The sequence below is a fragment of the Ictalurus punctatus genome, chromosome 20, assembly GCF_001660625.3.
Source record: "Ictalurus punctatus breed USDA103 chromosome 20, Coco_2.0, whole genome shotgun sequence".
Classification (NCBI taxonomy): Eukaryota; Metazoa; Chordata; class Actinopteri; order Siluriformes; family Ictaluridae; genus Ictalurus; species Ictalurus punctatus.
Window position 1 is genome coordinate 7,026,104 of NC_030435.2, and position 25,485 is coordinate 7,051,588.

Genomic DNA, 25,485 nt, shown 5'->3' on the forward strand with positions numbered 1-25,485 from the left:
AACAAACATCTCCTCACAGAAACCTACTGGATAATCCCTGGGTAAGTTGTTATTATAGAACGCATTAGAACAAGTGCACCGATATAAACCTGTGATTTGCTTTGCAGCGGAACTACTCTCGGAGCCACCGTTATAGAAAATTCATCAACAACTTCTGACCAATCAGAAGCAAGAATTCAACAGTCATGTGGAATAACAGAATGCAAATCTCTTTTATAAAAACAATAATTAATTCATTCATTTATGTAGTGTTTATTTCCATTTCTTGCTGGTTATTGAACACATGATTGATGAAACATTTTTTAAATAATATTTTTTAAATAATCTCAAGTCTTGCATAATCATGGCACAGATAGGAAACACTGCAACATTAACAAAAACATTGCAAATTAAGCAATTTAAACATATCAGGCTATATTATTATAATGGATACCTCAATTCATCAATGGAAATATTTTTTAAATGAAGAGGAAATTTGATTAAACAAAACAAAACAAAAAAGAAAAAGACATCAGTCAATGAGATCAACTCTAACTATACTTCCCATCAAAAAGCCCTCCATTATATCATCTAGCGACTATTTATTTGGCTGAACATTGACTGAACTTATTTAATTAATATATTTTCTTTTTCACTCTATAATCAGTTACAATCTTTTGCCTTAGTAAGGCTGTCCACAAAACCACCAAGTCCATAAGTTTTGATATTCTAAGCATTAACAAATACCTCTACCACCTTCGGCAAATAAAACACATTCAGCTCATCAGTCAAGATAATAAACAGCCTCCTGTACATATACCACCATTTAATCTGGGAAAGTATGCATAACTACCCCTTAATAAAAAATGACAAATTGTTGTTAAAAGCCTTATGCATATCAGGATTACAGTGAACCAGACAAGGTCACGCAAGATTGTTTGGCTTATCTGTCACCTGCATCCGTCTCGCCTCAATGTGTACAGTACAATTCGTAGCTTACGTGATAAATGTTGCTGCTCTGGGCCTAGTTTTCCTAATTTACCATGATATAAATATCCAAGGAGTGAAATTCTAAGCCCGTTGTATATCTAGTATGACAGAAATTTCAAAGAGACAGAGAGACGAGGGACAGCAGTCTCCGAGAATCAAAGACTGGGAGTCAAAATGGACGGGGCTTTAATTTTTCACTCCGCTTGACTACTTTGTCTTCTCGGTCTCTGTGTTTTTGACGTCTTTCTCTGAGGCCGTAGAGCTCTGACTCGTCTGCTCGCCTTTCTTTTTCGCATCTTTGCTGTCAATAAGAGCGTGTTCACGCTTCACCAGCTCCTCCAGCTCAGCCTGAAATGGAAGAAAGTGGAATAAAGGAAGCACAATTACCAAACTGTGGCTTATTTACACTCGCCGGACACTTTATTAGGAACAGCTGCATATTTTATCCAGTGCATAAAATCATAGATACTGTTCAAGAGCATCGTTTAATGTTCAGATCAAACATCAGAACGGGGAAAAAGATGTGATCTCTGTGACTTTGACTGGCAGATGGGCCAGTGTGAGTATTTCCAAAATTGCTATTCTCCTGGGATTCTCTAAACAAAAAAACACCACTGAGCAGCAGATTTACTGGTCGAAATGTGTTGATGAAAGAGGTCAAAGAAGAGACTGGTTTGAGCTGACAGGGAGGCTGTGGTAACTTAAAAGAACCGCGTTTTACAACCATGGTGAGCAGAAAAGCACCTTAGACCCTGTAACATGTCGAACTTTGAGGCAGATGGGCTACTCCTGTCAGTCATAAACAGGAACCTGAGGCTACAGTGGGCACACACTCACCCTCATTCAAACTGGGCAGTAGTGTTGGGGAGGAGCTAACTAAAAGTAGTGACACTACTAACTTAACTACATTTTTCAGTAGTGTGACAGTAGCTCTGCTACTGTACAGCTACAAAATCATGTAGCTTTTCCAGTAACGACATTTTTAAAATGAGTAGCAATGTAGCGCAAGCAGTCGTTACGTGTTTGTCCAATTATAACAGTGTACTTGATGCATATCTGCGGTGCCTGCTTGTGTCACAGGAATTAAGAGCCTCGTTGTAGCTCACATGGACAGGAAGTGACCGTCTGATGGACACGTAACACGGTCAAAAACAGTTTGCTACATAAATGATAATACCAAATAAACTGGAGAATATTCTCCGATGCAGAGACTATTACTGACGCTTTGATGTTAACTCGTTTGATGCAACATGACATAATGCTTCATTTACTTACAAATAAAATAAAATTAAATAATTCAATACATTTATCAGTGCATGCCAAGGGATTTCGTTTATGTACTCAATACAACAGTCTGATTGTATTTCTCAGTATCTCGTTTAAGGGAGCAGCAAGAGAAAAACTTCCTATCTTAACATATTTATTATAATTTCCATGATTAATTCATTAGTTAGTGGTAAAAAAAAAAAATTAGAACACAAAAAAATATACTACTACTAATAATAATAATAATAATTTCTTGTTGCATGTAGTATTATTGGCCTATAAAAAGTATCAAATATTCAAGTCCGAGACACATCCTTATCATCCATGATAGAGCGGGAGATGGCAACTGATTCCGATGAGGAAACCAATTACCCGTGGCCTTATTTGTTGAAGTTCATGTGCCTTAAGGAATCAAACAATAAATCTTAAACCTTTATATGTAATCTTTGCAAACCAACGATTAAAATACTCTATCCAATACTTCGATTATAATACGACGTCCAAGAGTTCAAGCACAAATTTAAAGACGGATACAGAGGGGAATGCAATTGTCATGTTAAATTGATAAGTAGCCTAATGTGCACATTATAAATCCATAATTGTTCCGACTTATTTTTTTGTTGTTGTTGTGTTTATTTTATTTAGCAAATTTATACACAGTTATTCACAAGCTGATTCACAATCATAACATACAAAAAATGTAAGTAGCTTCAATGTAATTAGCTACTTTTTATTAGTAACCTGGTAGTGTAGCTAACTACTTTTTTAACAGGGTAGCTTGACTGTAGCTTCAAACTATGAGTAGCTTGTAAAGCTACAGATTTAAAGTAGCTTCCAGAACACTGCTGGGCAGTTGAAAATTAGGTGATGTTTTTGCAATCTCTGATTCCTTTTCAGATTCTATGGTTGAAGTCCACTGAGATCACATTTCCCCCTGCCATTCTAATGTTTTGATAAGACAATTAACTGAAACTCTTGGTTAGTGTATATTGCAGATGAATGAAATTAATACGACATATGGTAGCATGCTTGTATGTGCAAATGTGCATGACACTTTACCTTCCAACCCAGCAGCTCTGCTAGAGCCAAGCAGCCATCATCACACGTACTCAAATGTGCAACATCCCTGTGATCAAACATGAAAGTGCTGTCACAATAATAAACATCTTTAAAGACAGCCTGATCTTTTAGACTTGTTAGCTCATATCTTTGAACAGATGAGTCATCTGTACTAACCACTTAATAAACTGCAGTGACATTTTTGTGCTTTTAAATACATTTCTTCACTGTCACTAAGAGTTGTTGGTGGTTTAAAAAAACAAATCAGCAAAGACATGACAAGATGTTCATGGGGGTGAGCATGAGCTTTTGCTATGGCGTTCAAGTAATACATATGGCCTCACTCCTGGCATGACATTTTCTCCAATCTTTCTTCAGTAGAAGGATTTTGTCCTCTGATGAGTATGCCATTTCTTTCAAGCAAGCAATTTTCCACTTATGACTGGATGTTGTTAGATTTTAGTTCTGACTGCATGTTTACTTTGGAAGAACTGCTTTTCATAAACCAAAATTGGACTGGAGTTTCATTAGGGGAGTTTTCCTGTAATAGGCTCCAGACCCACCACAAACCTGACCTGGATAAAGCAGTCATTGAAGATGCATGGAAAAAGAAAAAAGAAAAAACCCAGAACTCCTGTCTGTCCAATTATGCAGCTCTGAAATAGGTTACAGTCCATGAAAAATGTGCTTGAATTTCCATTGCGTTGTCCTTAAATCAAACTCATTTTCTCATAAAATTTAAAGAAATATTGTGTAAACCCAATCTTATATGCGTTAGCTGAAAACAAACTGATCTGAGAACTGTCTGGGTGTGGCCTAATAGTCTAATGTTCATACTTGAAACTCCCAGCCTGTCATTTAAGCAGATGGAAAAACGTAAGACAGCTGAATCATAGGTGTACCAATCTATCCAATAATACAGTTAGCATTGTAAGCTAGCTTTCCTTTGCTAGGTTGCTCAAACTTGAAGAGGCACATAATTTTCAGAAATGCTATGTGGGCATTAGTCCTGTGATTGGCAATGGAGGACCTTTCATATCAAATCATATATAATGTTAAGTCACATAGTTATTCAGGTTACTGTGGGCACAAGAGCAACAATAGCCTCATTTGAATGTATGACAAATTGAACAGTATGACAATGTATGTTGAAAACCTTCCACAGAACAGCACTTAGCACTCACCTGTATGCTTTATCTGAATCAAAATCCATTCCTCCTCCAAATCCCAGAAAGCCCACTGCGAAATCCGACTGTTAGCGATAAATAGCAAATAAAACATGCTTAGCAGTAGTTGGCGGGAAATATTTCAAATGTAAAGAGCATGTGACCTTGCAAGCACACAAACAGTCAGTACCTGTCCTGACTTCTCCATATTGATGAGGAGCCGTGGGCAGCTAGTGGGAACTCTGTTGAAAGACCACATTAGTCAAATTAATGAAGGCTGTGGAAATGATTAATGGTCACTGAATAGGCTAGCCCCTTCATACATTTTGGACTGGGTACCGGAATATCTACTCAGTATCATATTATTATATACTGTATTTATGATATTTACATCTAGATGTGTTAAACAACTGAGAACATGGCACCTTTGGTGGAAGACCACCCAATTTTTAGGTGAGCAAAAGTATTGGAAGAGATAGTCTTGAAGTAAATAACACTTAATATTTGGTTGCATATACCTTGCTTGCAATAACTGTATCAATCTGATGACCCACTGAAATCACCAAACTGTTGCATTCTTCTTTTGTGTTGCTTTTCCAGGATTGTACTACAGCTTCCTTCAGTTGTTGTTTGTTTTGAGGGGGGTTTCTCCCTTCAGTCTCCTCTTCAGGAGGTAAAATGCATGCTCAACTGGCGATTAAGGTCTGGTGATTGATTTGAACAGTTTAAAAGCAGCTACTTTATCCGCCTGATACAGTCCTTTGTTGAGTTGGCAGTGAGTTTTTGGTTATTGTCTTGCTGCATAACGAAGTTCCTTCCAATCATATTGGATGCATTTCTCTGTACATTCTGCTCACAGAATGTTTCTGTAACTTCTGAATTCATTCTGCTGCTACCATCATGAGCCATAACACTACATCCACCATGCTAGAACGGTCAGCTTGTATGATTTGGATCATGAGCAGATTCTTTCTTTCTCCACACTTTGGTAGAAGTTAATCGTGGTTCCAGAACTTTTGCAGCTAATCTCTGTATTTCTTTGCAAATTCCAATCTGGCTTTCCGATTCTTACTGCTGATGAGTGGATCTTGTGGTATGGCCTCTATATTTCTACTCTCAAAGTGTTCTTCGATTCCTAGATTGTGATACTGTCACCCCTGCACTGTGGAGGATGTTGATGTCGTCACTGACTGTCGTTTTTGGGTTTTTCTTCACAACACTGTCAATGTTTCTGTCATCAACTGCTGCTGTTTTCTTTGGCTGACATGTTCCATGTCTGGTTGTTAGTACACCAGCAGTTTCTTTCTTTTTCAGGACATTCCAAATTGCTCCGTTGGTTACGTCCAATGTTTTTGCAATGCCTCCGATTGATTTTCCCTTCGTTTTTTTTTTCCTCAGCTCCAAAATTGTTTGCTTTTCTCCCATAGATAGCTCTCTGGTCTTTATGTTGGTTTTTCCTTTTTATAAACAAATACAGTCTTCACAGGTGAAACCCAGGGCTAAAGTAGGCCAAGAGTAGACATTTAGAGCTATTCATTGTTTAAACAATAAATCTAAAAGGACACCCCCGGGCAACAAGAAACACCTGCCAGTCACATGTTCCAATATTTTTGATCACTTGAAAAATGAGTGGATGCAAACAAAAGATGCCAGGCTCTAAGGTGTTTAACACATCTAGATGTAAATGAGGAAAAGGAAGCTGAAATTCCAATCTATCGTCTCATTCATCTTTTGATGTCAAGTACAAATGTCTTCAGTGTATAGAAATACTTCTGGAAGAGACTGTATATCATTACAATATGCTAATATGCTGGTAAAAGCGAATATTGCAATTTTGGGAGAACTTGCTTTTGATTTTAAAGTGTTGGTTAGTGCTTAGAGAATAGTCCGGGAAATGTGGGATATTGAATTTTTTTCTCCAAGTACATAGGATTTAGTATGCTGGATTCTAAATTACAGATCAATTTGAACATCTGAACAAATTTGCTGGAGAACGTAGAAACATTGCAGTATATCTGATAAAGATCATTATGGTTTTCTCACCTGCTGACAAGAGACGCAAAAGGTTGAACCTGCAGTGATGTGCCCATTACGATGAGAAGATCACACTGAGGAAAATCCTGTACACATAGAGAACAGGTCAGTGGAAGACCAGAATGAGTGATACTGTTCAGAACAAATAAAATTTGGTATTTCATTTGGCTGACTTTCTTTCTTACGGACCTTTTTCATTGAGCTGAAGAATCGAGTTGGAAGATTCTCACCAAAGAACACAATATCTGACAAGAGCCAGAATACAGATGTGAGAAAGATTAAAAGTAGGTGATTTACATGTTTACATAAGTTTAACAACCTAGATTTTTTTAAAATTGCAGTTTGAAATGTTTAACATGTTTATGGACTTGTTACTAATAATTATTCAGAGATATCTCCAGAAAACTGTCACACACAATATTCTCATGCAATTTCTTCATTTCTGGCATCAGTTTACATTTTTTTCCCCCAGCCTGGAAATGAACCCTGCCCCCAGCTGGATCACAGCTGTTGAGCTTCTCCCCTTTTCCTTAAAAGGCAACTCACAGTTTTCAATGCAATTGCAATTTACTTAACATGCAGCAGAGCTTTAAAAATTACAAACATCTTTTAACAACAGCTAATAAATCATATTGGACAGCAACATTTCTAAAAGTATGGAACAGCCCATACGCCTTACTCCCTTCTCCTTGACTGGCATGTCTCCTTCACACACACGATGCTGATTCCACTGATAACTAGTATCAGTGCTATCATTATCACTCATCATATAAACTACTCGAGTACTCGATTCTCTGACATGATTCACAGCGCCAGCTGGAGGAGGGGGAACCCTTCTTGCTGAGTCTAGTTTCCCTTACAAGGATTCTTCCTCCTTACAGTCATCTTATGGAGTTTTTCTTTGACTTGTTGGCCCTCAGCTTGGCGGTTAAGCCACTCATGTCAGTCATGTTGCTTTTGGATAATATGCACTATGCAAAGCACTATAAAAGTAAATTCCTAAGGAGATTAGTGCCTCCTCCAGAAGGTCTTGCAGACATTGAACTCTCTTCTCCTCACAGTTAGATGATCTTCAACATTCTCCATCTTTAAACTATCCTTACTATAAAGGTCTTTTTTGTTTGCTGTTAAGCTGTCATCTCTGATCATTGCATTATTATTGTGGTATAGTCACAATTTATGTGTTTACGTATTGTAATGTGTTTTGCTTCAAAAGTAATTTGAAAAGTGCTAAATAAATCATTATTATTATTATTATTATTATTATTATCCATCTACCCATTTCCCATACTGCTTATCCTACACAGGGTTGCATGGAGCCTGGAGACTATCCCAGGGGACTCGGGGCACAAAGCAAGGGACACTCTGGACAGGGTGAAAACCCATCACAGGGCACAATCGCACACACATTACGGACAATTTTAAAATGCCAAACAGCCTACAACGCATGTCTTTGGACTTCGAGAGGATACCGAAGTACCTGGAGGAAACTCCAAAACACAAGGAGAACATGCAAGCTCCACCCACACAGGGCAGAGGTGGAATTCGAGTCCCCAACCCAAAAGGTGCGAGGTAAATGTGCTAACCACTAAGCCATCGTGCCCCCCTTATTATTATTACTATAATTATTATTTAGTAGTAGCAGATGGTTTCAAACAGAGCAAACACCTTAACACATTCATTAAATTTAAATACATTTCCACAAAGGTCCAGCTTCTTATTTAGTTAGTAAGATATCTTATGTGTTTAGATATATTTTAAGATATGTAATATATCATTATATTCTATACTTTGGAGACGTCTGATCTTGGAAAAAAGATCTAATTTTATCTAGACAAAGAAAGTGTGGAAAACACAAGTCATGTATTGAAATGTTAGCCAAACAAACATTATTCTGTAGAACATATAAAACCCATCAAAAATAGTGCACACTTTCTATTTCTTTATCATAATGTATCAATAAATTATCAACGTTTTACAACTGAAATCTGAACTCACCAGGTTTGACCAGACTGTTACAGGCTTCACACTTAGGAATGTCCTCAGCAAAGATCTTGTCTATCAGTTGGATGTATAAATAAAAATCAAAAAGCATTAAAAGCACATGAAATCACTTCTGTTCTGCAACAAGCAATGGACTGAAACTTCAGCTGTATGTGAGAAAGTGTCCCGCACCTTTCATCCACTCCATGGTGTACTCCTTCCGGCAGAGGAAACTCACACAGTGTGAAGTGTGAAAGGTTCCATGGGCTTCAATCAGGTCCTCTCCTTCCAGTCCTGCCACTCTCTCTAATGTATCAATGTTCTAACAGATACAGAAACCTGGATTGTACAACCATTAATGTGACAATACACACACACACGCGCACACACACACGCCTGACCTGTGAATAGCAGCGTTTGAGAAGGCCTTTATCCTTCAGCATCCTTATGAAGTAATGACACACAGTGGGCTTAATAAAATAAAACCGAGACAGTGTTATAAGTAAAGACAAATACCACCAATATTCTGGAATCTATTTGGGGAATTAGAGAGTTCCTACCTTGAACTGTCCTGGGTAGAGCTCTCTGGCCAAAGCAAAAAAAGGTTCTGGATGTTTCTGATGGGAAATTAAAAAAATATGGTAGGTTGTAGTCACACCACTCATGTTCAAGTCATGTTCGATTTATATTAATCCATTTTTTAAATGTAAACTAAAGCCTGGTTTACACTGTGTAATTTCAGCAGGTGTTTTAAGAATATTATTATTATACGATGAAGATTCTTTAATAACAGACTGCATAAAAGTGAGCTTGGGGAAGTACGATTATTATCTTGTCCATTTGCAAATTTTGTTCACACTTTGCTAGTGCCTGTGTCGCTACTGTATTTGTAGCGGTCATATGTGTTCTGCGTCATCTTATACTGTCCTCCAATTGGTGACTTTCAGACGAGCGTCTTGGCAGCGGTCACACTGCAAGATCTGAGCTCATCACATTACGTGTTTTAAGACTGCTGATCTCAACTCCTGACCAATGAATTCTTTTACAACGTGCAATTTTTGCCTGTGACGGCAAAACGGGGCTGAAAATTACACAGTGTAAAGCCTGCTTTAGTTGCCCAAGCTGCCACTTGAGGTGCAATGTCTGCAGATGACGTTCCCACTATATTAACATGAGTGTAACCCTGTCCCAAGCTGCAAAACTTTTGGACCTCTTTCTTCAATAATGTCTCCGACATTCTTAAAATCAAATTAGATGTCTGTCATTTAATTGCAATCTTTGGTGTTCCATCACAGCATCAGCCTCTGAACCATAAAGAAGTTGGTGTTGTGGCTTTTGCATCGTTACTTGCTCTGTGCAGAATATTGCTGTCTTGGACCTCTCCACAATCTCCTTTTATATCAGTCTGGCTTAAAGATTTAATCTTCTTTTTAAAACTTTTCTTAAAAAATCAAGTATAACATCAGAGGCAGGGGTGAATCATTTTTGGGAAAGTGGTAACATTTTATTACCTACTTCAATGATGTATGCACCATGGAGGTGGATTAAGGGAAGGTATACGGTAAATACTAATCATCTTACTTTTTTGTTTGTTTGTTGTTTCCTCCTTTCTTTTGGTTTTGGCTGTGATTATTTTGTTGGGGCCAGGTATGGTGGGGGTTGTTGGATGGGGTGTTGTAAAATGAGATTTTTTTACATACTGAAATTCTGAAATTCTAGGGCCAAAAAGGACAAAAAACATGGGTGTAACCAAATAAAAGTTTTTAAAATGACACGAAGACACAGACCTTGAAGTAGTCGATCTGAAAGATGGCCTCCGGGTACGGCAGGTTGTATTTCTGCAGATTGGAATAGAGGCCAGTTCCAGGAGAGCGGAAGTCAGGGATGCCGGCCGCTGCATGGGAGACAGAGAGAGAGACCTGTTAATATGCTGATATATTACTATTCATAAGATTATGCCAGAGAATAAATGGCAAGACATTGAATGCAGAAACAGTGTACTTACAGGTCGATATTCCTGCACCCACCATACAGATAACATTCTTGCCTAAAGAACACAATAAGACAAATGTACTGGAGTTAAACAAGGTGCTGATTAGTTATGGCATTTTATCTACATTACTTAGAAGCGAGGAACGTTGAAGAGATTACATAACTCAATGTGTAATACTTACATTTACCACTCTGTATATAACGAGCAACTCCGTCAAGGCTCAGTTCATCAAGGACTTTCTCTCCAGGGCTCAGGCCGAGAGTCCGAGAGAATAGACTGCGCAAGAAATCCACTTAAAAACAAACAAACAAACAAACAAACAAACAAACAAACAAAAGGAAGAGAGGGAAGTTAAAAACCTCAAGTCTACTCACAGATCGATATGTGAAGACAAACAAATATTGTAATAATGTATACTAGAGTTACTGATGTTTTGAACTTTATTTAAAAAGGAAACACTGATATTTACTTTCAGTGTCTCCAGAAGCGTCGCCTTCCTCGCTGCTGTCGTCTGACTCGGCCTAGAGAGTCATAAAAACATCGAGAAAACAAAAGCAGTGACGGACTAATCAAAATACAGGATGGTATGGCTTGGAGAAAATGTTCATATTTGTGTGCTTTTTGAACAATAAACAATTTAGTCCCCCTTTGCTGTTATAACCACCTCTACTCCTCTGGGAAGTCTTTCCACTAGATTTTGTAGTTTGGATGTGGGGATGTGTGTTCATTCAGCCACAAGAGCATTAGTGAGGTCAGGCGTTCAGAGGGGTTGACCTCAGATCACTCAAGTTCTTCTCCTCCAACCATGGCTAACCATGTTTTCGTTGACTTCGCTTTGTGCACAGGAGCATAGTCATTCTAGAACAGGTTTGGCCTATTTAGTTCCAGTGAAAGGAAATCGCAATGCTACACCATACCAAGACATTCTATACAATTGCTTTTAAATGCTTTTGGCCTGATGTGTTATGAGACCCTGAGATGCATTTCTGCTCACCATGGCTATAAACAGTGGCTGTTTGAGTTCTTGTAGCCTTTGAACCTCAAATCAGTCTGTCCATTCTCCTCTGACCTCTCTCATCAACAAAGTGTTTCTGCCAACAGTACTGCTGCTCACTGGATGTTTTCTGTACCGTTCTGTGTAAACTCTAGAGACTGTTGTGCATGAAAATTCAAGGAGATCAGCAGTTTCTGAAATACTCAACCTAGCCCATCTGGTACCAAAACCATGCCACGGTTAAAGTCACTGAGACCACAATTGACCAATTTTAATGTCTGATGTGAACATCAACTGATGCACTTGATCAGTATCTACATGAGTTTATGCATCAGGCTGCTGACACGTGATTGCCTGATCGGATAATTGCTCGAATAACAGGTGTAAATGTATTTTATAGGTATACAATCATCCAAATGCTGAATGTAAGTTGAATCAGCACTTGGGCCTGATTTACACACTGTACATGCAAAAGATGAGTCTCTAACCTATAAGGTGGACTAACAAGCAAGATGCTTGAGTAAGAATACAATAGCACCGTTGCTTGTTGTCCCTTTAATCCTAAACCTAACTCCAGGGGTCAGAATCTGAAGTGATTTGAATATTGAAGTGAAATAAATGTTTTTAGGTCACTAATCAACCTTAAAAAGGTTATTTCTTGATCTTTTGTAACCTGGTTTGCAATAATGACAAGAAATCCAGCTTAGCCCCTTTGTTTCTGTCCTATATTTAATACGTCACACTTGAAGCAAGCGCTGCAAAATGCCACTCTCATCACAAGTTTTGGTTTTACTAAACAGTTTAACCTAGCTAGTATTACATGCTAACCACATCACAGAACTCACTACTGTGTTCTGTTTTAACTGTGAATCGGAAGACATTTTCTCACACTTGTGTATGTGTGAGAGAGTATTTGGAACATTTGGACAATCATTCTGTTTTTGATTGCTGCCTTTGAATTGATTTCAGAACAAATGTGCCACTGTATGTGTCTGTGTGTGAGAGAGTCAGAGAGCGATTATCATGATCAAGGCAATGTAGCAAAGAGCTTCTGATGGTCAGGAGTTAATTAAATTTCAGTCAGGTTTATATTAATGCACTTGTTTTAATACATTATCATTTCTATAGTAAGAACTCACACAGGGACTTGCACAGGGGATGCTCCACATAAATAGATTTTTAAAGGGTGTAATGGTTTACTGTTACATGTAAATTAATTGATGTTATAATCATGATGTTGTGATCTTGTATTCGCATTGTATATTGTATCTGTACCCGTATATGGATCTGAAGGCTTTAGATGTGACTGCTGCGGTTAATAAGAGTAACTTTCTTGACTGGTGATGGCAAATACTGCATGTGAATGTTGTCTTACTGTGCAACTAGACTATTAAGACATTAATATATCAAATTCAGTACAGACAAGATGTCTGTAGTTTAGCTAGCTGAGCATGATATTAGAGGGGAAGCTGAAATCTATATATGTCGCTTGACAGTTAAACTATTAGACAATTCATGAAATTCATAATTATACAAGGTCTCGTTGGTGGAATAATAAGGATAATGTGATGTAAACACTCACACTCTCTCTCACACACACACACACCTACAGTTAGACTTTTAAGTGTTTCAAGTCCATAATGCTCTACTGGGTACATGCTGCCTTGACTCAAAATACCAAATTTAGTAAACAGAGTCACAGCAATGTTTTAACCCTTTCATTTAAATGAAACAAAAACCACTCCACTAAACCTACAGCTGTCTTCCGTCTAATTTTGTATAATTTGTACTTTGGCCAGCGCTTGCTTAGTCGATTTACCCTTATTTTCTCTTCCAAAAGGAATTTTCAGGGGGAAAAATGACAAAGTCAAACGATCCACTTAATCTGCATTCATTACACATGTGCATGTAAAGTCGAGGTCACACATTTAAATATGCCTTTTTTAAAAAATAAATAAATAAAAAAAATAAAATAAAAAAAAAGGTATCATAAAAATATCATTTTTTACATTGATTTAGTACTGCCCTAAAACTATTACACATAAATATTTACATAAAGTCCACAAGACATAATAATAACAGAATTTACACAAATGAATCAGTTCAAAAGTTTACATACGCTTGATTTTTAATACTGTGTGATGTTACTTGGATGATCAATGACGGTTTTTATGTTTTGTGATAGTTGTTCATGAGTCCCTTGTTTGTCCTGAGCAGTTAAATTGCCCACTGTTCTTCAGAAAAATCCTCCAGGTCCTGCACATTCTTTTCTTTTCCAGCATCGTCTGCACATTTGACCCTTTTCCAACAGTCGCTATATGATGTTGAGATCCATCTTTTCACCCTGAGGACAACGGTGGGACTCGTACATGACTAGTATAAAAGGTGTATTCACCGATGCTTAAGAAGGTAACACGATACATTAAGAGCCGGGGGATGTAAACTCTTGAACAGGATGATCGGTGTAAATTATTATTTTGTCTTCTGGGAAACATGTAAATATCTTATGTAGCTTCTGAAGGGCAGTACTAAATAAAAAAATATCTTTAAACAAAATACATTTCATTAAATTATTAACATTTTGCAGATTCTGCAAGGCGTATGTAAACTTATGAGCTCAACTGTTAAGGCACATGTGAAATACACTCACCGCTGATGACGTGTTATATGTGTGTCAGCAACATGCATTGAAAAATATTCAAGAAGTCCAAAATAACCAGCTTGAACACATTTGTAAATAGTAAATAATCTGATGTGGATGCCAAAAAATGAACCTTATATGTAATGTCTCTTCTTTGAAAGACAGGAGGGTTTATAGCCCTGCTAACCCATTTACACCCCCTCCTCGCGCGTAACACCCTTACTCCTTAAAACTTGAATTACTTTACAATTACAACCACATTATATTGTAATTTCCTGCGCATGCGCGATTGTGCACTTCACATTTAAACTAAATTTCAGGGCACATACTGAAAACTAAGTGCCCACTACTCTTCATCAAAACACTATAAAACGAAATCCTTGTGCTTAGTAAGGTGTTACCTCGTGGTCAGGTGTATCAGGCTCCTCCTCAGCTTTTTTAGTTTGTTCTACAAAACAAAACAAGCAATATTACAAAGATTCAGTGCTTACTTGTTAGCTAGCCATCTTCTTAACTGCCTCGGTAATACATAACTGTAGACATAGCAAGTAGGTTAGCTAAATATTTTAATAACGTGATTATCAAGAGACATCGAGCTACTATTTAATTAGAGTAATACCTTGGGAGTCAGACATCTATCCGTCTACCTGTAAATAAACCTAACCGCCCTTTGTATACGTGAACAAAATGTTTAAAACAACAGCTATTCGGTTAAAGGGACAAGTGCTTGTTGTTGTGCGTCGCAATAAGTCGTCCGACTGGAAACAAAAGCCGCGTTGAAATAAAAATAAAAAATTATCCTGCGAACAAAAAACTCATGTTTACACACCAAAACGTTTCACTGGTTGAACTATTACGCTACCATTAATATTAGGACCAAATACTGAATCTGAATTTAGCAGAATAAGATAAACAGAACACCCCAAATGTTTCCCTTGCGGTTTGGTTTGGTAATGCAGTATGCCACTAATGACATTTTAACATACGCAGCATTTTAAATTGTATTAAAATGTTGCATTTGGTTAGTGGAGAAAGCTCTATAATTCAGAACGTGTCAAGTATGTAAAATGGCTTGGTGTAAAATAATATACCTCTCCTGAAAGGCCGTTTTCATCTTCATGGACTCATGAGCTCCCTTTACATTCTCACACCTCTGTAATAAGGCTTATGGGATTTACCACATTCTCTTAATAGATTTATCACCTGAACACGTGTTGAACAGATGAACATAAGGAATAATACGAAGCACTTTATATTTAAATTATTATTTCTTCATAGTGTAATACAACATTTTCGTTTACAACTTCAACTGATCATCAAATGATTACACATCCCTGCTGAAAACGTCCAACTTGGTCTGACCAGCTACCAAACACAGACCTAGCTGGTTAAACTGGTAGACTGTCTTTGCCAGCTAGTAAATTATTTTCCAGCTTCCTTATTACTTCTTTAAACTGAACAATAAATATTTGAGAATTAAAAAAGACACCCCCCCCCCCCCCCAAAAAAAAGGCTTATCTACAGTGTAGCCTTAGTAGCAGTAATTCAGACACTGTTTCCTTTCTAATAACACCAGCTGGGAAACATGGTCTACTTGTGTAAACCAGAAGTCTACACTGTCTGGAAAATTACTGTACCACATACATTGATCAGCCATAACATTAAAAACCACCTGCATAATATAGTGTAGGTCCCCCTGAACAGTGATGCACAGTGTGTTCTGACACCTTTCTATCATAGCCAGCATTAACTTTTTTTGTTGAGGAATTTGCACTACAAATTTCTACCGGTGAACCAGCGACAGAGTCATGTGACTTTGACTAAGGCCAAATTGTGATGGCTAAACAGCTCCAAAATGGCAGGTCTTATGGGGTGTTCCCAGTTTGATTAGTTCCTACCAAAAGTGGTTCTAGGAAGGACAATCGGCTGACAACCGGTGAACCAGCGACCTTCTGTGGGATCTGACCAGACAGGCTAGCCTTCGCTCCCCACGTGCATCAATCAGCCTTGGGCGCTCATGACTCTGTCGCCGGTTCACCAGTTGTCCTTCCTATAACCACTTTTGGTAGGAACTAACCAAACCGGGAACGCCCCATAAGACCTGCCATTTTGGAGATGTTTAACCATCACAAATTGGCCATAGTCAAAGTCGCTCAGATCCTTAGCCCATTTTTTCTGCTTCCAACAGAATTTCACTTGCAGCCTAATATATCCCACCCCTTGACAGGCGCCATTGTAACAAGATAATCAAGGTTATTCACTTCACCTGTCAGAGGTTTTAATGTTATGGCTGAACGATGTATGACCCAGGCAAAGATACAACAATACATTTTAAAAGTACACTCCTGTCCTAGGTCCTTTAACTAAAGACACATAAGACATACACACACACACACACACACACACATTATATATATATATATATATATATACATACATACATACATATACACACACACACACACACACACACACACACACACATTATCCCTCACTCACTTGAATTACATAAAAGTATTGTCAAGCTTGGTGCCATTAGATGGCTAAGCATCAACAGGAGCGGCATTTGTATCTGTGTCCCCAGTCCTGTTATGTCTGAGCATGTCTCAGTGAGTCTGCATCTGTGGGCTCCCGATTGTCTGTTTGGATCTGGAGTCCCTGATCATATTCAGCACCGATGACCTTGCAGTGAGGCAGCATCTCCTCAACGAGGATGTGCACCAGGCCTGGACTCTGCACCTGCGGGAGTGAGGATATATCTAGCTGCTGCAGCTGCCTGAAAGAAGAAACACACAGAGATTGAAATCCATCCATCCATCCATTTTCTGTACTGCTTATCCTACACAGGGCTGTGGGGAGCCTGGAGTCTTTCCCAGAGGACTTGGGGCACGAGGCGGAAATCAGACCACCCATCGTGGAGGTGCGTGGCAAAGACATTCTAAATGCAACAAAATCTGGTATCTTTTATGACAATGACCTAACAAGCAGATTGAAGCAAAAAAGTGAATAATTGATCAAATTTGTAGAAATAAGCACTTAATGTTGTATATAACACTATACTAATTTTATAATACCATACATGTCCAAAATACTATTTAGGTGCATATTCTGCATGCCCTGTCAAGCATTCTTCCCCTTGAAGCTTTCCATTCTGTAGTGTGAGAACCAGAAATTAAAATGGATTTTCCATTTGATTTACACAATACATCTAACATTTAAAGGTGCAAAAAATATATTTTATTGTGACACAAAGGTTAATTAAACCCTTATCATGACAAAAGCAGGCATTTGTTGATTGCATAAGTATTCACCCCTGGGCCTGTACTTTGTAGAGTCACCTTTTGACTGCAATTATACCTCAAGTCTTCTGGGACATGTCTAGCAGCTTTGCACATCTGGATCCTGATATTTTTACCCCTTCTTCTTCATAAACTTGCTCAAGCTCTCTAAGATTAGATGGAGACTGTTGGTAAACAGCAAATTTCAAGTCTCAGAGGTCTGGGCTTTGACTGAGCCATTCTAACACATTCTTGGTTTTGAACCTCTACCACAGTCATAATATGCTTGAAGACTGGAACAGACTTTCTTCTAAGATTGCCCTGTATTTAGCTCCATCCATCTTTCCCTCAACCATGATCAATTCCCCAGTCCCCACTGATGAAAAGCATAAAGCCACCACCACCACCATGCTTCAGTGAGGAGATGGTGTTCTCAGAGTGATAAGTAGTATTGGGTTTCTACGAAACATAGCACTTTGTGTCAAGGAAAAAAATAAAAGGTCAATTTTGCTACCATCAGACCAGAGACCTCTTTTCCATATGTTTGCTCAGTGTTTAACATGCATTCTATCAAACTTCAAACATGATTTTTTTCCCCACTCAATAATGGCTTTCTTCTCACCACTATTCCATAGAACCCAGCTTTGCGGAGCAGGTAGATATACTACATATACTCCCATAAGTTAAAGGTTGTAAATACAAAATGTTGTAAAGTTCAAAGGGAGGGTCCTTATGCATACTAATGCTAGACACTTGCATTCTGAACCTCTTAGCCTTTTGCAACAGCTTTGCTTATTGATCTATTACTTCACTAACAGGTATGTGGAGGTACACAGAGTTTGCATACATGTTGTATTGACTTTCCGTAGCTTAGATAGCGTTAAACACTACTTCATAGTAGTGAACATTTTTAGTTTGCATGTTTACACTAAATTGATTTACCTGAGGTGTTGCAGTGCAGCTAAACCTCCCACAGTGATACGAGGGCAATGGGATAAGTTTAACTCCTGAAGGGTTTCGCTGAAAACATGTAAGCGAGCAAGGAACCAGTCATCGACCTCTGGGCAGCCCTGCACGGAGAGGGAACGCAGCTTGCGCTGACTCACTGTGGAGAGAAATAGATCGTAAAACTCATGTCAGGAGTGGTTCAAAAGGTCAAGGAATTGGTCTCAGCTGAGAAAAACCACTTAAGCTCAACTTTACTTCAGGGCCACCATAGCAGCAGAAATGCAATTTAAGTTTTTTAAAAGTTGCTTTAAAATAATTAGATGTAACAGAAATTGATTTATTAAATGAATATACATATCTGCACATGTAATTGATTATTTTCATTTAACAGCATGTCTCAAAGTGTTTTATTCCTCTCATAAGACAGGAATTTGCCACGGACTTAAATTAATAAATAAATAAATGAATGACATTGTACTTTTTATCCATTTGTAGTAATATAATGTATGCAACAAGTTAGTTCCTGTTATTACTGTGCAGCTTCTTACTGAGAAATCACAAAACGCAATATTCGCTGTCTTGAAGACTTTCCCTCTGACACTTACAAAGAACTGAGATAGGAGCCTCCTTCTATAAATATTAAATAAATATGTCCTCACAGAAAATATCACCACAGCAACGAGTACACATTTGTCTTTGTTAAATACTGCACACTTATTAGCCTTAATCTTGAGTCTGAGTATTGAGAATCTGCCATAAAAAGTCCCTGTGTATTAGCTGTTAAAATAGTCGCTATTTATAATACAGTGCAAAGCTGTCCTGTTAACCGACAGAGACAGCCATGACCTGTAGACCACAGCCATAACTATAGTACCTACTGCTGAACTAAATAATATACCACAACAGTATAACGCAAGTAATGATGGGACATGTGTACACAAGGCGTTGGAGCTGCTTTGAATAGAACAAACTACTGCAGTGTAGTGTTTCACAGCATGGTGAAGCTTGTACCAAATTTAGATTGCTGACACAGGAAGCTTCAAAATCCACTAAACACAGGAAGGAGGGGGGCTGTTTCAAAGTTTTTGGTCAAAGATAAGACACATGACGTGTATTAACTGAACCATTTTAAACAGTAGAATTATCAGAACATCAAAATTAACAGGGTTTTTTTTTTAGTGCACATAATAATTAGGATGAAATTAGCTTCATCCACCCATCACTAACACAGACGTGCCAACAAGAAAATAATCACCTCCTCCTACATTATTTGCATTTGGTTTGACCACCGCTTTACCTGAAATAACAGAAAAACTGCATTTTCAAGTGTCTCCTGTATTAGCACGGCAAGTGGTCAAAAAACATAAATGCCTTCGATATACTGTACTGTTGTTGTGTTTTGGACCTCTGCCAAAGATTAATATATGCTAGAACACTATTTTCATGTTCAGTATAGTTTGAATTTTAGAGATATCTCGCGTGACAATAACTCATTTGCATTTTGTACTTTCATGCCTTCCACGTAAAGTGTTTCTAGGTTTGTACAGTATTGTGTGGTGTGTAAGAATGATGAGAGAGGATTACTGAGGTTGTGCAGTCCAGCCTGGTTTATCAGAGTCCTGCTCAAGTCAATCTCCTCTATAGTGGAGTCTGGTGTGTTTACAAAATCAAAACTAAACTTCCCCTTTGAATCGGTGCAAAACCACTCAGTCTGTCCAGCAAACCTGCGAACAACATCAAGCAGTCAGTCGAGCATGCACAGTGCTTTGCATAAATATTCACCCCCACCCCTTTTCCTTTGCTATATTTTGTAGTGTTACAACTTTGAACTGAAACAGACATTAACTAGTATCATAGAACAACACAAAAAATGTAAGATTGCATAAGTATTCTTTCCTGCTGCTGTGAAACCCCTCAATAAGTTCTTAATTAAAAGATAATTAGGTGAGTGAAGTTGGCCTGTGTGCAAATAAAGTGTCACTTTGTGTATAATATACAGTAAGTACACCTGTTCCTGGAAGGGAGGTCCGGTTTGTTAGAGAACGTATCTAAATAAATGAAGACAAATGAGCCATCAAAACAAGTCCAGGACAATGTTTTGGAAAAGTATCAATCAGGATTTGGTCTTTTAAAAATAAATAAATAAATAAATAAATAAAAATAAAATAAATAAATAAAATAAAAATAAAAACTATACAATAATAAAAAAAAAAACATCCCAAACTTTGAACATCTTGTTGAGCACCATTAATTTTTTCCAATGAAGAGAAGCAGCCAAGAGGGCAAGGGTAACTGCAACAGAACTAGAGAGACCCACTGATACAGAATGTGTAGCAAGACTTGAAAATTGCTGTTTAACAAAAGGTCTCATTAGAATGTGACAGGGCTTGAGCAATTTTACTAAATAATTTCAGAATACAGACGTTAGAAGATGATAAAGACATATCCCAGTTGTAACTGCAGGCAAAGGTGGTTCTACCAAGTATTGACCCAGAGGGGTGACAATAAAAAAACATTTTGGACTTTTAAATGTTAGGCATATTGTGTAACACAAATTAAGTCCCAATTGAGTCCATTTTAATTCTACAAAACTAGGGAAAGGCTGCGAATATAAACTAGATGTAATTTCCCTGAAATAAACATTTATTTCTCCAATACAGTGTGCTGTGTACAAAACCAAAAAAGTGCTACATATAAACTGCACTGTTTACAGACCAACATGTGATCCATACTCTCACCGTCCACTTTATTGGGAACAAGTGTACACTTGCACATTCATACAGTTATCTAATCAGCCAATCATGTGGCAGCAGTGCGATACAAAAAAAATTATGAATGCAAAAAATCAGATACAGTCAAGAGGTTCAGTTAATCTTTACATCAAACATCAGAATGGGGAAAAAGTGTGAGCTCTGTAACTTTAACCATGGCATGGTTGTTGGTGTCAGATTGGCCAGTTTGAGTAGGTCAAAAACTGCTGATCTCCTGGGATTTTCAACACAATGGTCTTTAGAGTTTACACAGAATGGTGCAAAAAAATAAAACAAACCATCATGTGTGCAAAGAATCTGCAGGCAGAAACATCGTGTTGATGAGTGAGATCAGAGGAGAATGATCAGACTGTTCTGAGCTGACAGGAAGCATATAGTAGCTCAAATAGGCACTCTTTACAACCATGATGACCAGAAAAGCATCTTAGGATGCACAACAGATCAAAACTTGTTGTGGGTGGGCTACAACAGCAGAAGACCACATCAGGTTCCACTCCTGTCAGCCAAAAACAAGAATCTGAGGCTATCATGCTCACAGACTCACTCAAACTGGACAGTTGGAGGCTGGAAAAAGACCAGGTGAACTTCAGGTGAATCTTTAGCAGTGCAGTTTGGGTGAGTCTGTGCCCATGACAACCTCGGATTACTGTTTTTGGCTGACAGGAGTGGAACCTGATGTGGTCTTCTGCTGTTGTAGTCCATCCACTGCAAGACTCAACATTTTGGGCATGGTGAGATGCTTTTCTGCTCACCACGGTTGTAAAGAGTGATTATTTGAGCTACTATATCCTTCCTGGAAGCTTGAACTAAATCTGGACATTTTCCTCTGACATCTCTGATCAACAAGGAGTTTCCACCCACAGAACTGTCACTCACTCAATGGTTTTTTTGTTTTTTGCACAACTTCTAGAGACTGTTGTGTGTGAAAATCCCAGGATATCAACAGTTTCTGAAATACTCAAACCAGCCCATCTGGTACCAACAACCACGCCACGATCAAAGTCACAGAGATCACACTTTTTCTTCATCCTGATGTTTGATGTGAGCATCACCTGACGCTCCTGACCTGTATATGCATAACTTTTTTTGTATTGCGGTGCTGCCACATGGTTAGCTGATTAGATAATTGGATGAATGTGTAGGTGTGTGTAATATATTAATGTGTGGCTTATGTTATGGCATTTTCTGTAAGAGTACCTGAAGGCTCCTCCCAGTTTCAGAATGGAGTACGCTGCTGCGACATTGACACCGTATTTCTTTTGTGCGTAATCATAGAACCTGCATAGGAGACATAGTATATAACTTGTCATGGTATAACGTATAACCAAAAGCACTTTCAATCAACTCTCGCCAAATAGGTAACAAGATGATGTTCCTAGGAAACCTGGCCCATACTGGTAGATTTAGTTTTTTTTTAACCATTCTTTTGTTTTTAACTCAGTATAGAAGGCAAGTGTAATAATCAAGGAATAGCAACAGAGAAGACAAAAAATTTAAATGTTTTGATTTGTATTTGATGGCTAAGAACTCAAACACTTACATTCAATACGTGTCAATGAGTCTCATAATACTTTCAACTCCACTGCAAGTCTGTGAATGCGTGTGATTGTATCTAGCTCGCCCTTGTGCCTTATAAGTTTGTGGAAACTTCCAAAATTGATGCCTCCTCGATACTACCGCCTAAAGCCCATGACCCGGAAACCGATCTTTAAAGAAGTACCCATTCTAAAAATGCGCTCAGAGGAATCATGCATCAATAAGAGAGAAGACTTTTGGAGCATAGATCATCTGGTGTGTGATGCTGTGAAGCCTAAACTTGTGTTTGTGATAAATGATACAAAAATAAGAACCACAAAAACAAGTGTAATAAACTTAATTAAACAAACATTGGCTACGAATACAATCCTAGAATGAAAGTCAGTTAATATAAAAGGTGAATATATGGCATACTGGCATCCCATCCAGGGTGAATTCCTGCCTTACACCCGGTGTTCCTGGGACAGGCTCCAGCCCTGATAAAAATTAAATAAAATAAAAAAAACCAATAGTAACCCTCATATAATATGTAATGGTTTTATTGTTTATAATGGAAATTGTATTGGTTTTTAATGGAAACTGTAACAGTTTCTGTGGGCCTGTACTGGTAATTTGTTGCCTTCTATTGATAGCATGTTATGTCTAGTGGATACCATTAAAGACCAATTATGGTAATGGTTTTACTTGTTAGCTGACTGTTTGTAATGGTATTTGTAGTGGAAATCATTAGAATTTCTGTAATGGTTTCTATTGTTTTTATAAGCAGTGAGATAATCAACCATGACCCTAACCAAGATAAAATGCTTTCTGCATATTAATGAATGAATCATTTACGTTTTGGGAGGCATCCTTACATCTTTTCTGTGCTTCCTCAGAGGGAGGAACTAAGAAGCAAAGAAAACAAGGGAAACAAGGAAGCCTGATTAAATAAAGGAGGAGCATTCTTACACTGGTGTCTGGATTGTATTGTGCCTCACTTGTTGAGTTGCATTGGATAAAAAATGACTAAACATAATACGTATTTTTTTTAACTTACAAATTTTTACGTCTCACGTCCCGATTTTTGAACCAGTTGCCCAATCTTATGAGATATTCCACCTCAAGAAAGCGCTGATTTAACTGAAGGAAGACCTTGCTGAACAGAGATGGAGGATTGGAAGCATACTGCCTTTTAGCCACAGTGAGACATGGCACCAATGAGCAATGTCTCCTCATCTGAAACTAATGAAAAAACAACATAAGAAGAGGGAAGAGAAGACCAGAATGATCCCTGAACCAATAATATTTTAACATATCATCTGCAACATTCATACAACCCTTTATGCATGATTATCTCAGATTTAACAACCACTCTGACTGAACTATCCCTGTTTATTTATTTGTTTGTTTATTTATTTATTTATATTTTAGTGATCAACCCACTGTGGACTCCCCCCTCCCCGCTGGATAAACGTGAGAGCTGTTAAATTTATTTAATTTCTAAAGAATAAATTGTTAATAAATCACTCAGTACAATCGCTGGTTTAAATTAACAGAGATTTGCAAAGTCGACAAAGTACGAAAATATACTGAAATTGAATATAGCTCTAGAAAACACGTCTTTATGAAGGTTTTACGCACCAGCATGGAGGCCGCCATGTTGAAAATCTACAGCTACGGCGAGCACGGAGGGACAAAGGTTATTTTGTTTGTTTCTTTTTTCCCTGTATGTGTATGAACCCAAACAGCAGGTGGCGCAAACATCAAGTGTAATCAAATTACAGACTCAAATTAAGGTGTACATTTACTGTAAAACGCAATTTATGTTTCGATTCAAGTCCGGAAGTATTCGTACCCTTCATTAAAAACACAAGCAAATAGTGATCTTTTGTGTCTAATCATAAAGGGACCCTGTATAGTTTTATTTAAACCCAGCATTTTTTTTCTCTCCAAATACAAAGTAGGTTTTCTTAATTTGTGTGTATGGCATATACTCATCAGTGTACGCTTGCTAGTTACCTCAGATGCTATTTTCACCAACTGCATGCTCACTTTGTGCACATAGCATTTTTTTATTTTTTATTTTTTTAATTTATTTTTTTGCATGGACATTGCACTGTTCAAACATGTGACTCTGAAGAGGAGGATCTTTAACCTATTGTCCGGTGAAGGGGAGTCCAATCTTATCTGCAAAGGGCTGGTGTGGATGCAGGTTTTCATTCCAACCAAGCAGAAGTCACACCTTGATTGGAATGAAAAGTTGCACCCACTCCGGCCCTTTGCAGATAAGATTGGAGCATTGGAGCAGTGGGGCATTAGCTGGGAAGTGGGGCATTCCAGGAACTGTATGTCAGGTTTTTTCCACTGTTTATTATTGTAGCAGGTGGGGGCATGGTTTAGCAGGAGTCTGCAGCAGGATTACGGTGGAATTTGCAATTAACATGACACATCTGTTGCTTATTTTTGCTGGTTTCTAATAATAAGTTGTTTCTCTCTCTCTCTCTCTCTCTCTCTCTCTCTCTCTGTCTCTGTCTGTCTGTCTGTCTGTCCGTCTCTCTGGGGTTTTTTTTGTTTGTTTGTTTGTTTTTGTAGTTGTTGTTGTTTTATTTATTACTCCAGTATGGTGGTCACTATATTCTCGAGTTGTATCTGTTGTCATTTGTCACGTGATTGCCAAAACTTGGAGGTGTGAGGCAAACGTGCTAAATACTAAGCCACCATGCTCCCGAAATGTACACTGTATGTTTTTTAATTGCATATTGTTCATTGTAGGCCTTTTCTCTGAATGTATATTTTAAGAAAAACAAACAAACAAACAAACAAAAAACACTGAACAGGTTGGATTTATTCACTTTCATTTGCTGAATG

The 25,485-nt window shown here is 38.0% G+C and overlaps 2 protein-coding genes across 5 annotated transcripts; both read right to left on the bottom strand.

Moving 5' to 3' along the window:
• Positions 1 to 236: 236 nt before the first annotated feature.
• On the bottom strand, positions 237 to 16,729 carry sirt2 (sirtuin 2 (silent mating type information regulation 2, homolog) 2 (S. cerevisiae)). Of its 4 annotated transcripts, none has more exons than XM_017495955.3 (16): positions 16,605 to 16,729; positions 14,507 to 14,553; positions 10,940 to 10,991; positions 10,652 to 10,762; positions 10,483 to 10,524; positions 10,265 to 10,371; positions 9,038 to 9,094; positions 8,879 to 8,947; positions 8,670 to 8,799; positions 8,493 to 8,552; positions 6,684 to 6,739; positions 6,504 to 6,580; positions 4,651 to 4,702; positions 4,479 to 4,546; positions 3,295 to 3,361; positions 237 to 1,317 (listed from the first exon to the last, which is right to left on the bottom strand). In XM_017495955.3, exons 1-16 carry the CDS (start codon positions 16,669 to 16,671, stop codon positions 1,177 to 1,179), a joined length of 1,203 nt encoding a protein of 400 aa, XP_017351444.1. In that variant the 5' UTR covers positions 16,672 to 16,729; the 3' UTR covers positions 237 to 1,176. The 4 variants fall into 4 exon arrangements, with proteins under 4 accessions (XP_017351444.1, XP_017351446.1, XP_017351445.1 ...); XM_017495957.3 differs by lacking the exon at positions 16,605 to 16,729 and adding an exon at positions 15,197 to 15,270; XM_017495956.3 differs by lacking the exon at positions 16,605 to 16,729 and adding an exon at positions 14,725 to 14,996.
• dmac2 (distal membrane arm assembly component 2) lies at positions 13,340 to 24,325 on the bottom strand. The gene is made up of 8 exons (XM_053673505.1): positions 24,259 to 24,325; positions 23,675 to 23,859; positions 22,300 to 22,380; positions 19,916 to 20,055; positions 18,326 to 18,488; positions 16,605 to 16,881; positions 14,507 to 14,553; positions 13,340 to 13,808 (listed from the first exon to the last, which is right to left on the bottom strand). The coding sequence occupies exons 1-6, from the start codon at positions 24,274 to 24,276 to the stop codon at positions 16,695 to 16,697; spliced, it is 774 nt and encodes a 257-aa protein (XP_053529480.1). The 5' UTR covers positions 24,277 to 24,325; the 3' UTR covers positions 13,340 to 13,808; positions 14,507 to 14,553; positions 16,605 to 16,694.
• Between the last annotated feature and the right edge of the window lie 1,160 nt (positions 24,326 to 25,485).